The following is a 14,328-nucleotide window of genomic DNA, read 5'->3' as shown; positions in this document are numbered from 1 at the left end:
ATGTGGGACTCGATCCCAGGACCCTGAGATCATGACCTGAGCCGAAGGCAGCGGCTTTAACTCACTGAGCCACCCAGGCGCCCCTAGCCATTACTTCTTTAAACATATTTTCTGTCCCATTCTTTCTGTTCTGGAATTCCCATAGTGCATTTGTGCTCTTCATTTTGCTCTTCTAATTTCAAATGTCCTGTCTTCTAAGTCACTGGTTCTTTCTTCTACATAGCCCCATGGTACATGGTAAAGTGTACCTTTGAAGTTCTCTATTGAATTCTTCAGTTCAGACATCTATTTTTCAGCTCTAGGATTTTTAAAATTTTTGTTGTTGTTGTTGTTGCTGAACTCATTTTGTTTATGGATTATCTTGCCAATTTCATTTGGTTGTCCATGCATTCTTGTGGTTCACTAAACTTCCGGGGGTTTCTGAATTTTTTATATAACAATTCATAGATTTAGGTTTAGTTAGCAGAGTTTTACTCATTTCCTTTGGCAGTGTCATGTTTACCTGATTTTTTGTGATTCTTGATTTCTGATGTTGCTGAGTGAGTGGTCTTCTCTTCCACAATTTACAGGTTTGCTTTAGCCAAGACAGTTCTTCCCGGGCAGCTCAGTTTGGGTTTCTGGACCTACTAGTAACATCCTTGGGCAGGGAGAACCTTGCTATCAGAGCAGTCTATTTTGGGGCAAGGGAATTTGAGTTTGTGCTGCTGCCTGAGAACAGCTGGATAGGCCTATTGGGTTGGTTCTCTGACCAAGAAAGGCTTTAGGAGGGACTGTGAGTAGCCTAGGGTTTCTGGTCAGGCTTACTAGATGGTTGGGTGGCTGGGTACTAGATTTAGCAGTAGGTGGGGCTATGAATTCACTTCCATGAATTGGCAGGGCAGCAGGACAGGCCCCAAGGCATGACCCACAATGCTGGGGGAGCTGGATTCCACCATGGGTTCTCTTTTCCCATTTGAGGAACCATGCAAAGGCTCAAGGCAGATATTTTGGCATGGTGCTACACCAGCCTGGTGTGCATTCTACTGTGTAGTGCAGTCAGCATGTAGGTGTTCCTCATATGCGAATGCAGTGTTATCTGGTCTCTGTGATGCAAAGGGCTGCAACCTCACTCCCATATTCTAGCACTTTCTCAACAGTGTCTTATCTGTGAATAGTTAATTGTTCTTTTAAGGGGAAGCCAAGTCTAGAACAACCTATGTTGCCATCTTGGTAACATCCCACCTACTCAGCCTTTACCAGACTCTTCATGCCTGCCTCATGGATTTATTTTTGGCTTAATCATAAGGAAAATGCCTGATATATAACAGACTCTGAATAAATGTTGGCTCCTTCCACAGTGTAATGTAGCATTCCATTTTTCCTTCACCAAATACACAGTGCTTTAAATACATCTCATTACTAATTTTCTGGCACATATACCCACACCTCTGCTTATGCCAGTTCTGCTGCCCAGAGTATCCTTCTCTGCCTGCTAAGCGCCTACACATCCTTTAAAACCCAGCACAAACACCAGCCTTATAAAGCCTTATCAGACCACCACCAATTTTCAGTCCCCACATTGTCCCATGCCATCTAGCTCCTCATTCTTGCCCAGTACTTCTCATACTGCATTTATGTGTTTAGACATTGGCTTGCCTGACCCTAAAGGCAGACTCAACTGATTCCTAGTTCAGGAAGTGTCTGATTAAACAAAACAAAACAAAACAAGAAACATTAAACATACTGCCGCTGTAAAGCAGAAATGGGAGCTTAAATGAATCTCCCAGTTCATCAAGTACTATTCCTATAGCTTCCAGGAAACATGTTTCACAGTACTATGATCGTAAAGCCTTTCTTGTCTTCTGACCCCACCAGCTACCAGCTTAGGAAGCACCTGTCTCACCTTCTGCATATGAAGGAGCTTGGAGCCAGAGATGTGGACAGATGGAACCGAGAGTGCCTGGCATTGTTGCTTCAAATTTGGAGGAAAGAACTGGAACTAACCTCCCCAAAGAACACTGCAGTAACCAGGACCACCAAGAGTTCATCCAAGGGCAGCTCAGGCACAAAGTCCACTAGACACTCAGTACTCAAGCAAATCTACGGTAATTGTCCTTTGGGCACTCTGTAGTTGACAAGCATCCCCAGAGTGTTACATCAGTATCCAAAATGGAATTTGATTACAATGAGCAAACCTCCTTTCAGGTAGGAATTTTATTATTCTATTTCCAGGCACCAAAAGAATCCTCAGCATCCACATTTAATGTCTCCAGCAGCTCTGGGTCAGAATTGGTTTCACTATGCATTCTACCATTTCAACCCAGAGAGCCTTCCAGCCAAAACGTCTTCTGCTGGCCTTCATTACTAAATGCCTCATCCTTTAAACCCCTCAAGACCACTGCTTGTGTCTTCCCATTACCCATCTGGAGGGCTCCAGGAGCAGGAAGACCCTGTCTGCCTCACTTTGACCTTAGGGTTGCCCTTCTGTGGGAATGCCCCAGACCCATGCACTACAGTAAATACTTGTTCAGCAGATGAGCTGCTTTAAGTGGAAACATTTTCAGCTCTGAAAAAAGCCCATCCAAATAAACCCAGCAGACACAAGCCTGGCTAGCTCCCCAAAAGAAAAACGTTGAGCCAAGGCACCTTTAGAAATAGACTTGCAGCCCAGGCAGCAAAACTTCAGAACTTTACCCTTGGCCTACATGGTATTTCCACACCATACCTAATTTATCTTGGCAGATACCAACAAGCTCAAGCCTTTACCTCAATGAGGAATTTAGAACTTGGTTAGGCTACAGCTGTCTTGTCAGAAATGGTCATTGTTGGTTGATTTCAGGTTGTTCTCAAGAAGGAAAAGTACCTCACCCCACAAGATCTTCCAGAGCTCATCCTGTGCTGCGTCTCAATTCAGGTAAGGAAGCCAATGCACTGGCAAAACAGACTGCAGAGATATGGGGGAAGAATTTGCCTTGTTTCATCCCCAAAGGTGGAAGATATCACAAGAGATACTGCCAGGGGTTTCCAATGGTCATTTGATTTGAGCTGTGCATACCTTTCATTTCCCTTTCGGAATTATTACTGCATCAACGTATCTCCACAAGAGGCAAGTCATTGTTAACATTACCTCCAGTAGAGACAACTGACGACAAATGGTACCTATTACTGATCACTTTTACATATTTGTTCACACCAAGAAAGAAGAGAAAATACGGTCTTTCTTTAAATAAGACCTTGGGGAATTCTTGCTCCATACTGGTTTTACATTAAGATTCTTTATCTCCTTCTCAAAGTTGAGAAGAAGTTCTGTTACCACAAATTCTGGCTTTTGCCTTTCATGATCCTGTGAGGAGGACATTTAATATTTAATAACCTGTCCTGCTCTGGCTTCACTCATACAGAAGCTCAGGGAACTTTCTTTTCAGCTATAAGACAAGAGTGTTTTACTCAGAGCCCCCTTCATTCACACCAGCATTAAATTTGGGTGATAAGTTCAGTGCTGTCAGCAGTTAATGTCAGATCCAGTGTTGCTCATGGGTGGCTATGGCAACACAGTCCCCCCACCCTTGCCGATCTAGTCATCCTGCAGAACAGAGTGCAGCTGGGAAGGTGAACAATGACTGTCAGCATGAACTTTAATATTCATTTAGTTTTTGATGGGGAGAAAACCTGGATGTGGGGGTAGAGTCATTACTGCCCAATCTTTAATAAGAGTTGGCCAACTCATATAATAGAGGCAGGCTGATCAGGGAGTAGTGGGTAGGGCAGTAAGAACTGAAGCTGATTCCTTAGAAAGTTTCCATGTAAAAAAGAAAACTTTTGTTATACTTGAATGAACTGAAAATTAGTTTCAAAAACAATGGTCAAATAGAACCACCAGAGAAGCAGCATTTAGATAATCAGAGCATTTTGTACTTAGTCCTGGATTTTTCTCTTGAGACAATCAGAAATTTTAAAAATGAAGAAGAGCTTTAGAAGCACAAAAGGTTTTTTACATAAAGGGCAGAATAAATAAATTCAAATACTTAGTGGTTTCTTGGGATTTCACATAAATAGCTTGTTTGTCCTACATACGTAATTCTGACTGGCTTGGAAATAGACAAGCACTGAAGAAAATCTTTTCCTAAACCTAAACTTGGGGGAACAAAAGGTTTTGTTAGGTCCACCCATTCACATTAAGCATTAACCAGTGAATCAGGCTGACTGTCAGGGCTAACTAGTTTAGCTGGAACCAGTATGTGTTTTATACAGAAAACATGTCTATAAATAATTTCCACAGAAATAGGCACACAATTTTCTGCAGTGTAGTATCACAGATGCCAAACTGAACCAAGAAGAGAACATTAGTTTTGGTCTTCTCCATAATAAAAGTTTTCATTCTTCTGCTTTGAGAATTCCATGGGATTAAGGATCTTCTGATTTGTTCACTGTCCTGTTCAGTTGAAGAAAATTATCTGGCACATAGTAAGTGCTCCAATATTTGACTGAAGGCTTTAGTGGTGCCTTTACCTCTTTAAAGAGGAAGCAGAAAGGCAGCTGGATATCACAAAGTGTGTATATATATATATATCCTCCTTGGACTGTTTCTCCACATGCATTTGGGAGACTCCACATCCACAATCCGTGTTCTCTCCAGTCCTTCAACAGTAACCCCTGCAAACCACCTACAACATAGCAGCATAAGACCACTTATGTATGTATATAAAAATATATATAATCGGGGTGCCTGGGTGGCTCAGTGGGTTAAGCCTCTGACTTCGGCTCAGGTCATAATCTCAGGGTCCTGGGATTGAGCCCTGCATCGGGCTCTCTGCTCAGCAGGGAGCCTGCTCCCCCCGCCCCCGCCTGCCACTCTGTCTACTTGTGATTTTTCTGTTAAATAAATAGATAAATAAATAAATATCTGTTAAATAAATAAAACCTTTAAATATATATATATATATATATATATATATAACCTTTAAAAAATACATATATATCCTAAATTTGGGGGCCCATCTTTTTTTTTTTTTTTTAAAGATTTTATTTATTTACTTGACAGAGATCATAAGTAGGCAGAGAGGCAGGCAGAGAGAGAGGAGGAAGCCGGCTCCCTGCCGAGCAGAGAGCCCGATGTGGGGCTCAATCCCAGGACCCTGGGATCATGACCTGGCGGGCCCATCTTTTTAAATACAAAAGAACTACCTTTAAAAAAATCCACCCCAATGAATGGAATAGCCATGGCTCAAGTGATTACTGGTAATAACTCCCTTGTATGAATGCAGAATTCCTGCCCACCTATAGAAGGCTATGCAAGTAACTCAAGACTTGATACAAAAGGCAGCCGAAAACAGAGTTCCAGATCAACATTTCACTGTAAAAGGACTTTAAGTAACAGTAATAAAACCAGGAGAGAAATAATAAGACATGTTTGTAACTTTAACTACTCCCCTTTCATATTTGCTGCTTTGTTCCACAAAAAGTTAGGAGCAACAGATAGCAATATGACCTAAACAAGTTCTCTTAACCATCTGGCCTTGGCATCCTCATTTACCAAAAGAGAAGCTTTTTACATCACAGTTTTCCAACAGTGGCGCCCCACTTCAAGATTATATGCCTATCAGACTATCATCCTTAAAGATCGAGCTTTCAACAAATCTTTTTTCTACAATGGATTCTATAGCCAACTCTGTGGCCTGTGGAAAGTTAAGCTATGTAAGTATATATGTAGGTTTGTGGTATTTTATGTTGAAAGCAGAGAAAGCTATACCAATTATTGCAGACAGACTGAAGACCTAGGTCCCAGTCACAGCACAAGCACCTGACCCCTTTAGGTTAAGAGATGTCCTATTATCTTGGAGAATGAGGGAAAATGCAAGGCTAGTAAGTCATCCTGTTTCTATGACAAACTGGCCATCACCTTACTAGCCCCATGGATAGTCCATACCTAAATCCTTCTTCCTCAGTACTAAATTTAATAACCTGATTATCTCTCTGGTATTTGCTTTCAACAGTGAGCAACTTGCAGTGTATACACCTCCTTGAGAACAGTGGAAGATCAAAGAATTTTTCTTATAACCTACAACCAGCTACTCAATCAAAAACCAAAACAAAGCTCTGACCATCTCTGGAGGAAGAATGTGTCTGGGGTAGCTGGAATAGCTAGTGCAGAGTTCTAATTCTCTGCTGATTCATCTTTTACATCTTGAGACAACTTTAATCCTCACGCCTAAAGCCTTAGTGGCCTGAAAATGTGGTAACAACTAAGTGACCGTGTCTGAATGTTCTCTGTTCTTCTACCGCACTGTTTTGTACACTTAGCCTGTGCTACAAGGACCATGGTACACTGTGCCAAAGCTTCTTGGCTGTCTACCTTCACTTCAGTCAGTACAGCTGTAAAGCAGAACTTATAATTAACAGTAAAATCTAAGTAAAACTCAGAACATGAGCACGAACATGAGATTTCTGCCAGCCAGCTGGTGCAGGCCTGGGTTTTTGGCCCTGGTAAAGAACTAGATGAGATGGGTGGTTAGGAGCCTGTCCTACAGCACCCATCTTCTTCATTTCACTTTCTCTCCAATCAAATCTTATTCCAACATTATCATTTTTAAATTTTAGAGCAGAATCATGACCCAGCATTTGCATTTAAAAATTAAGACAAGGGGCACCTGGGTGGCTCAGTAAAACGTCTGCCTTTGGCTCAGGTCACGATCCTCTGGAGCTGTACGAGACTCACCACTCACTGGGGAATCTGCTGGATATTCTCTCCCTTTCCTTCATAACCCTCCCCTCCCTTGCCCTACCCACCCCACCCCAAACACACACGCTCTCTCATTTTCTCTCTCTCTTTCACTCTAAAATAAATCAATCTTGGGGCACCTGGGTGGCTCAATCAGTTAAGCATCTGCCTTTTGCTCAATCTCCAGGTCCTGGGATCGGGCCCCTAATGAGGTTCCCTGTTCAGCAGGGAGTCTACCTGTCCCTCTCCTGCTCTCCGTTTGAACTCTATCAAATAAATAAAAGCTTAAGAAAAAATTGGCGGCACCTGGGTGGCTCAGTGTGTTAAGCCTCTGCCTTCAGCTCAGGTCAAGGTCTCAGGGTCCTGGGATCCAGCCCTGCATCAGGCTCTCTGCTCAGCAGGGAGCCTGCTTCCCCCTCTCTCTCTGCCTGCCTCTCTGCCTACTTTTGCTCTCTCTCTCTGTCAAATAAATAAAATCTTAAAAAAAAAAAAAATCCTAAGACAATAACAGGCCCTCTGTTGATCCCTTACATTTTACAGTTCCCATGTTAGCCTCTGAAGGCCTCAGGTTACTGCTGTGTCCTGTGAACAGCAGTCTCACTTGCTGAGCACCAGCAGCAGTACCCCAGCACTGAGAAATCAACTGGGGAGGTTTACAGACCAGACTATTTACGTATAAGGTATTAATTCAGGCCTTTTCTGCCTGACCTGTATAGGTAAGCAATCTTGTCAAAATGCCATTCCTACTGGCAAGGAAAACAGTCCTAACTAAAACTATATACATTCTAAAAACATCTGGCATAAATACAGTCCAGTGATCACAGGCTTTTTCACATTTTTAAGAGCAAAGTTACAATAGGAATATAGACAGAAGGCCTAAACAGTGACAGGCTCAAATATTTCTAGAACCACTTTCATTTTCTGAAAATTACTGCCACCTGTCCTGACAGTAAGAGTAAGCAATAAAGTGTTAACTGTAGCAAACTGTAAAAAATTAAGGTAATTATTTCATAATTATGAAAATAATGAATACAGGTGACCACTGAGCAGCCAGGTTTTGTATGGATCCACTGAACATGGTTTTTCAATAAATACATATAGTATTGATAAATACAGCTGTGGTACTACAAATGTGTTCTTTTTCTCTAGCTTAAGAATTAGGTATCTAACACCAAAAAATATGGGTAAACTGATTATCAATAAGGCTTCTGGTCAACAGTATGCTATTAGTAGTAAAGGTCTGGGGGAAATCAAATGTTATACACAGACTTTTTGACTGGGGGGAGGGTGTCAGAATCCCCTAAATCTCCAATATTGTACAAGGGTCAATATAAATTGCTATATATAGCTTCTAAAAGACCATTAGCGGAAAGTACTTTTGAAAGAATTAACTTGATCAAAACAAGCTCCAGTTAGGTATAGAAGAACCCCAAACAACTGTAGCACTATCTTAAAATCTTGCTCCTGCAGAGGGGAGAGAAAACTGCTGTATATAATAGGACTCCATAGTCAGAAGCTGAATGTCATGATGGAGAAGGGCAACTATTCCCAAATAAAAAACTGGTTTCTGTTGCTGTCTGAATGAACCGGAGGTGAGACCACACAAAGAGACTCTGCTACTTTCTCGATAAATAATAGAAGATACTATATTATCACTGTATATTTTGTAAATATTTAGTTCCTATGAAATGCAAAATACACTAACCACCTGTAAGCAAGTATTATGTACTAGTCCAAAAAGCCAGCCTGCGTTATTTTCCTACCTTAGAACAAAGGAAGGTTCATAAACTTCTTTAAAAGTTCAACTTTAATGACAAACATTACATCAGTCTCTCTTCAAAATTAGATGTGAATAAACAGTTTCAAACAGGAGGTACCACGATGTCTCTTACTGTACTCAATACACTGTACTCAGTGCACTGGGACCCTGGGGATGCCCAGTGATATATACATTGAAGCAATAATGCAAGTCTGTGAGCCACTGTTCCTGAATACCTCCACTCTTCAAGGTCTGCAAAGAAAAAGAGGAATTTGAGAATTGTATCAAAACTGTTATGCTACCTGACAGTATTTTACAAACCCAAACAAGACTTCCAAACCACTGCAATATCATCTTCTATCTATCAATCACCACAGGAAATCTTACTGGAAATGGAGATTTGTTAATTGGGCATTACCACTGGCAGTGAAAATTCCTAGTTACACTCCCAAATACAAGCAGTACTACCAGTTTCTACTTTCATCTGTTCCCTCTCAAATACTAGGAACTAATGAAATTTCACCATCAACCATCCCTACACTCTGGACTTCCTCACAATCTTTGTACTAAGATCAACTGAGAATAATTCTACAAGACCAAGTGATATTTTCTGTCATTCTCTTCCTTATAGAGGTAAGCTGATTCTGCAACCTCAGAATAATCCAAATTCTTGACTTTTCTTCCCTTCTATTTCTGAATGGCGCCTCTTCCATTACTTCCAGAAGGCCGCTGAGAAAATTCAGAATAAGAACCTGTTACATGTATCTAGTTAAGTTCTATTACTCTGAAGTATTACACATAACAACTAATAAAGCTCCAAATACCTACATAAGAAACCTCTAACTCTTCCAAACCAAAACCACTACAGGAATCCTAGAGATGCCCCTGCAAAACAGAACCAACCACTAGACAAGACTGAAACCTGCAACTTCTTAACTTTCTCTTATTCTCCAGTGAACTAAGTGACTAGAAATTAGTTATAGTGTATTCCTGGTAAATAATTTTTTTAATGACAGCTGACATTTGTTGAGAACTTAGTATCTGTTACACTAAAAACTGAGTAATCTCATTTTATGGTTACCAAAACTCAATTAAGTTGCTATTCTTACAGCAAAGTAAAACAACGGACAGGTTTAAAAACGATACCAAACTACCACAGTTCATCATCAGAGTCTGTATCAGACTCCTGGTAGGAGTGACTCTGATGCCTGTACTTCTTCTAAGTTGCTTACCATCTGGTTTCAATATGACTGCTTTATGGCTTTTATTATGGACTTTGATTCAAAGACCTCCCCTGGTTAAGTGGCAGGTGCTACTGTTTAGGGAAAGCCTTGGAAAATCACTATGGTGGGCTTACTTCCAAGAGTCAGTCAATGTACACAGGGGACCTAACCTCCCAAGAGCAACAGCCCCATTCCCTGCGAGGAATCCCTTTTTCTAGTAATAGTACAAAGCCCTGTTTCACACTTCTTACCGTGATATTCTTGATGATCTGCTGCACCAAGATGGCGTTGGTTAACATATGAGTCCTGAGGGGTGCGTGCTGAAGCAGCAGGCGAAGCAGCTGGCCCACAACAGGCAGCTCCTCAGGCCCAGCTCTGTTCACCCGCAGGCTCTGCAGCATCAACCTGAGGACTCGAGGCAGGAGAGCCAAGATGGAAACACAGACCCCCCACAGTTTGTCCCTACAACAAAAGATAAAAATGAGTCAGAGAGCCAACACACATAGAAAGAGTACCCTTTCTGTATTTCCTAAAACTGAAAAATGTCCTTTTTAAAAAACGTGTGGTGTTCTCTGATAAAACTCTACAAATCAGAACTAATAACTAGGTTTCATCAGAGCTAAGTTTAAGCAAATCCAATAAAGAACCAGGTGCTCTCCCCAATTTAATGAGTTCTAGGAAGCCTAAGAAATCAGCACTTTCCTGGGCTTAACAGGACATTCTTGAAGCCCTGGTGATCATGTAACACAGAATTAGCCAAGGAACAGAATAATCTATATATGCATACTATTCTCTACAACTGAACATTATTCAAGTATTACACAACATCAAAAATCAAGAGTAAGACTGTCACACTGATAAAAAGAAAAAAATGGGATGCCTGACTCAGTCAGTACAGCATGTGACCCTTGATCTCAGGGTCTTGTCTTTGAGCCCCATGTTGGGGATAGAGTTTACTTGAAAAAAGAATAGAGGCACTTAGGTGGCTCAGCTGGTTAAGTGGTTTCAGTTCAGGCCATGATCTCCGAGCTGTGCAACAGAGCCCCTCACTGGTCTCCATACTCAGCTCTCAAAGTCTGACTGAAATTCCTTCCCCCTTCCCTTCCCACTGCTCTCTCACATGCTCTCTCTCTCTCTAAAATAAATAAAATCTTAAAAAAAAAAACATAAAACAACAAAACTTCATGAAACTCTATGCCTGTGACCTGAATTCTGAGCTGCTTCAATATTTTGAAGAGGACAGATTTGTGGAGAAAGTTGTGCTCACAAGGAACCAAAATGGATTGCAGAAAGTAGACAATTAGGGAACTATTACTGTATTACCAGGTCATGAAAGGCCAGAAATAATAAATCAAATTTTAGTATGCATCATTCTCTTGGTATTTTTATACAGCAGGAACAAAAATGTTTTATGATAAAGGTTAAGTGGACTTGCAGCTAGCCTAACCACAATCCCGAAGTGTCAATTAAATGGAGCAATGAAGAGTCCACTGGCTAACCGCTAAAAGCCCTGACCTTAGTCTGTTAGAGATTCTGTATCAAGAGTGCATAATCCGGGGCACATGGGTGGCTCAGTGGGTTAAGTCTCTGCCTTCAGCTCAGGTCAAGAACTCCCGGTCCTGGGATCGAGCCCCACATCGGGCTCTCTGCTCAGTGGGGAGCCTGCTTCCTCCTCTCTCTCTCTGTCTGCCTCTCTGCCTACTTGTGATGTCTCTCTGTCAAATAGATAAATAAAAAATCTTAAAAAAAAAAAAAAAAAAAAAAAAAAGAGTGCATAATCCTCCTAGTCCCGAAATCCTTCAGAGAATCTGACTACCTCCAAATGTAGAAGCTGCAGTCCTTTCACAATTTGATCAACCTCCCCAACTTCATATACAGCAACTGCATCAAAGGTGGATACTGAATCCATTCTCAGCCAACCAGACCCTCTTTTTGGAGACTTCATTCACCCTGTTGACTCATGCATAGCCAGGTTAGTAGAGCCACATGCAAGGAGAAAAAAGCCAGATTGCAGACACAGCTAATAAGGAGGCAAAGGCACAGAGATAAAGACTACACAATCTAGAAGAAAATATAGAGAGAACTACTTTGGCTCCTAAGGAGTTTCAGTTCCTGCTTCCCCAATTCCTAGCCCTTGGGTTTTCTCAGTTACCCCTGTAATGGTCCAATATTCATGTTCTATTTTAACTTGAGTGGATTTCAAGTAAATGCTGACCAAACTATGCTAAAAGGGCTCAGGAAGGGCGCCTGGGTGGCTCAGTGGGTTAAAGCCTCTGCCTTTGGCTCAGGTCATGATCTTGGGATCCAGAGATCGAGTCCCACATCAGGCTCTCTGCTCAAGAAGGAGCCTGTTTCCTTCTCTCTCTGCCTGCCTCTCTGCCTACTTGGGATCTCTCTTTCTGTCAAATAAATAAATAGAATCTTAAAAAAAAAAAAAGCTCATAAATTCTACACAATACTAAATATAAGTGGAATGGATCAATAAAGTTTAGAACTCCACCTTAAAATACACAATTTAAAATTGTCAAGCCAAAAAGAAATACAGGAGACCTGGATACCACAGGCAATAGAAGAAATACTATATGAACAGCCATTCCTAGGGTTTTCTAAGAGTTGTCATGAGTGTACTCATTCTAAGTGTATGCATGCTGAAGTGTTTAAAGGGCAGAACTGGGGGTCACCTGGGTGGCTCAGTCAGTTAGGTGTCTGCCTTCAGCTCAGGTCATGATCTCAGGGTATTGGGATGGAGCCCTGCGGCCAGCTTCCTGCTCAAGGAGGAGTCTGCTTCTCCTTCTCCCTCTGGCCCTCCCCCACCACACTCCTGCTCTCTCTTGTGCATACATGCACTCTCAAATAAATAAAATCTTAAAAAAAAAAAAAAAGGGGGGGGGGCCAATGAAATTAAGGTTGCAGAACTCAAAACCGTAGTTCTAAAAACTAATGAAAGTTCAGTATTTTGTATACAATTTTAAAGAGTTCAGGTAAATTCACAAACTTCTGACATATTCTAAATAGGTAACCGCAGCCTCCACAACCTTCTACTCCAATCACAGAGAAATACAGATAAAATACTTAAAAAAAAAAAAAAACCAGCCAAATTTAAAAGCCAGAATGGGTGAAATCTCTAGGTGCCAGAAACCATTACAGAAGTCATATAAAGAGAACCCAACAGAGGTACAGAACTGGATATGGGATTTTAGGGCTGGGTTTTCAATAGCTAAGTGTTGGAAGCTGAGACTTCGGGCCCTAGGTGTGGGAGGCAGGAAGCTAGAACTGGGCTCCATGTATATAGCTGGAAGGCAGGACAATGCACATGTAAAACTCACCCACAGGGAGGTCTCCATACTCTGCACCAAACGCTCATAAGATCCACTCAGAGAAAAAGTATACAATCCAAAACAGGAGTTTGTTCAACCCCATGAAAAAATTTCCAGAGCTACACCTGCTTCCCTACATAAGGGAGAATTCCAACGCCAGAGAATAAAAAGAAAAAACAGAACTGACAGGAACTTTAAAGTAATACCAATATATCATGGGAAAAAAAAGAATGACAATAAGTCAAGTAAAAACTCACAACAGAGCAAAGAAAAGAAAAGAATAGGGCTGATGAAATTAAAACTCGATGGAGTTAAATAAAACATACAACAAAGTGGAAAATGTTTCAGAGGTAGAAGACAGATTGAGAGGCTCCCTTCATTTAGAAGAGAAAAAACAGGGGAGGTAACAAATGATAAGAGCACTCCCAGACCTGAAAGAAAAACACCCAGACTTCAGATCGAAGAGTACACTAAGTCTCAAGAGGCAGGTAACAACAAACCCACATGAGGACACACTTTTATCTGCAAAACCACAAAAGTTAAGGAGAAAACAGTAAAACTGCAGAGAACAGATTACTACCTAGAACCAAGAGGACTCAGTGACAACAGATTTTTCATTACTAACAATTAGTCCAGAAGACGACGAGAGTTTCTTCAAAGTCCAGTGGCCATGGTTTTTAACAACTCAAACTGACTGGTCAAGCCTGATGTTTCGGCCAGCTCTTGTGAAATCAAAGCGTCCTAGTAATTTGACTGGCATTCTCATTATTTATAACCTTACAAACACCTTCTCTGGGAAGACAGAGTAGCCCAAAAGGGAATTTAAGCACATAAGATTCTGGCTGGCAACACATCTTTTGTGACTAAATAATGTTACCCCAAGAGAGGGAGAGAGTTCTGGAAACACCAACTGTTTCAATATCTAGCATGAAACATTTAAAACTAGGCATTTTAAACAGGTAAAAAATATTTCATACACTGAACTTTGTTCCATCCAGCCACAGAAAGTCAAAAGTGGGGTGTTTCTCCATAAGAAATTATAAAAGATCTTTAAAAGTTCTCATCAAAGTATTCAATAAAGGGGCTATTTCAATGACAGGAAATAACAAATAGCAACATACACACATTTCATAAATTATAAAATTTTTTGAACCCTAAGAAGTTCCTTGGGATTTATAAAGCCTGTTCTTGACCTATCAGACCTAAAGTCTAATGATATGTAAGAAAATCATCATCGAATCTGTATTTATGTATAAATTTTAGAATTGAAAGTAAAGTCCATTTTAAACATTCACACTTAGCAAAAAAAAAAAAAAAAAAAAAAAAAAAAAT

General features: G+C 40.8%; 2 protein-coding genes across 3 annotated transcripts in view; one reads left to right on the top strand and one right to left on the bottom strand.

The window, feature by feature from the left end:
- INVS (inversin) overlaps positions 1-8,412 on the top strand; it is a 165,677-nt gene extending 157,265 nt beyond the window's left edge. The window contains exons 15-17 of the mRNA XM_059411193.1: positions 1,855-2,084; positions 2,819-2,893; positions 5,973-8,412. Coding sequence (XP_059267176.1) covers positions 1,855-2,084; positions 2,819-2,893; positions 5,973-6,079 — 412 coding nt within the window. The 3' untranslated portion in view covers positions 6,080-8,412. The remainder of the gene's footprint in view (positions 1-1,854; positions 2,085-2,818; positions 2,894-5,972) is intronic.
- Positions 8,413-8,486: 74 nt separating this feature from the next.
- TEX10 (testis expressed 10) overlaps positions 8,487-14,328 on the bottom strand; it is an 84,167-nt gene continuing 78,325 nt past the window's right edge. Inside the window, exons 14-15 of one of the 2 annotated variants that reach the window (XM_059411194.1) lie at positions 9,931-10,141; positions 8,487-8,708 (exon numbers count right to left, since the gene is read on the bottom strand). In XM_059411194.1, coding sequence (XP_059267177.1) covers positions 8,595-8,708; positions 9,931-10,141 — 325 coding nt within the window. In that variant the 3' untranslated portion in view covers positions 8,487-8,594. Of the gene's footprint in view, positions 8,709-9,930; positions 10,142-14,328 lie in introns of those variants that run through there. The other variant, XM_059411195.1, reaches the window with a different exon arrangement.

Source organism: Mustela nigripes, chromosome 9, assembly GCF_022355385.1.
Source record: "Mustela nigripes isolate SB6536 chromosome 9, MUSNIG.SB6536, whole genome shotgun sequence".
Taxonomy (NCBI): Eukaryota; Metazoa; Chordata; class Mammalia; order Carnivora; family Mustelidae; genus Mustela; species Mustela nigripes.
The sequence above is the reverse complement of the archived record's forward strand: the minus strand, read 5'-3'. Positions and strand labels throughout refer to the sequence as shown.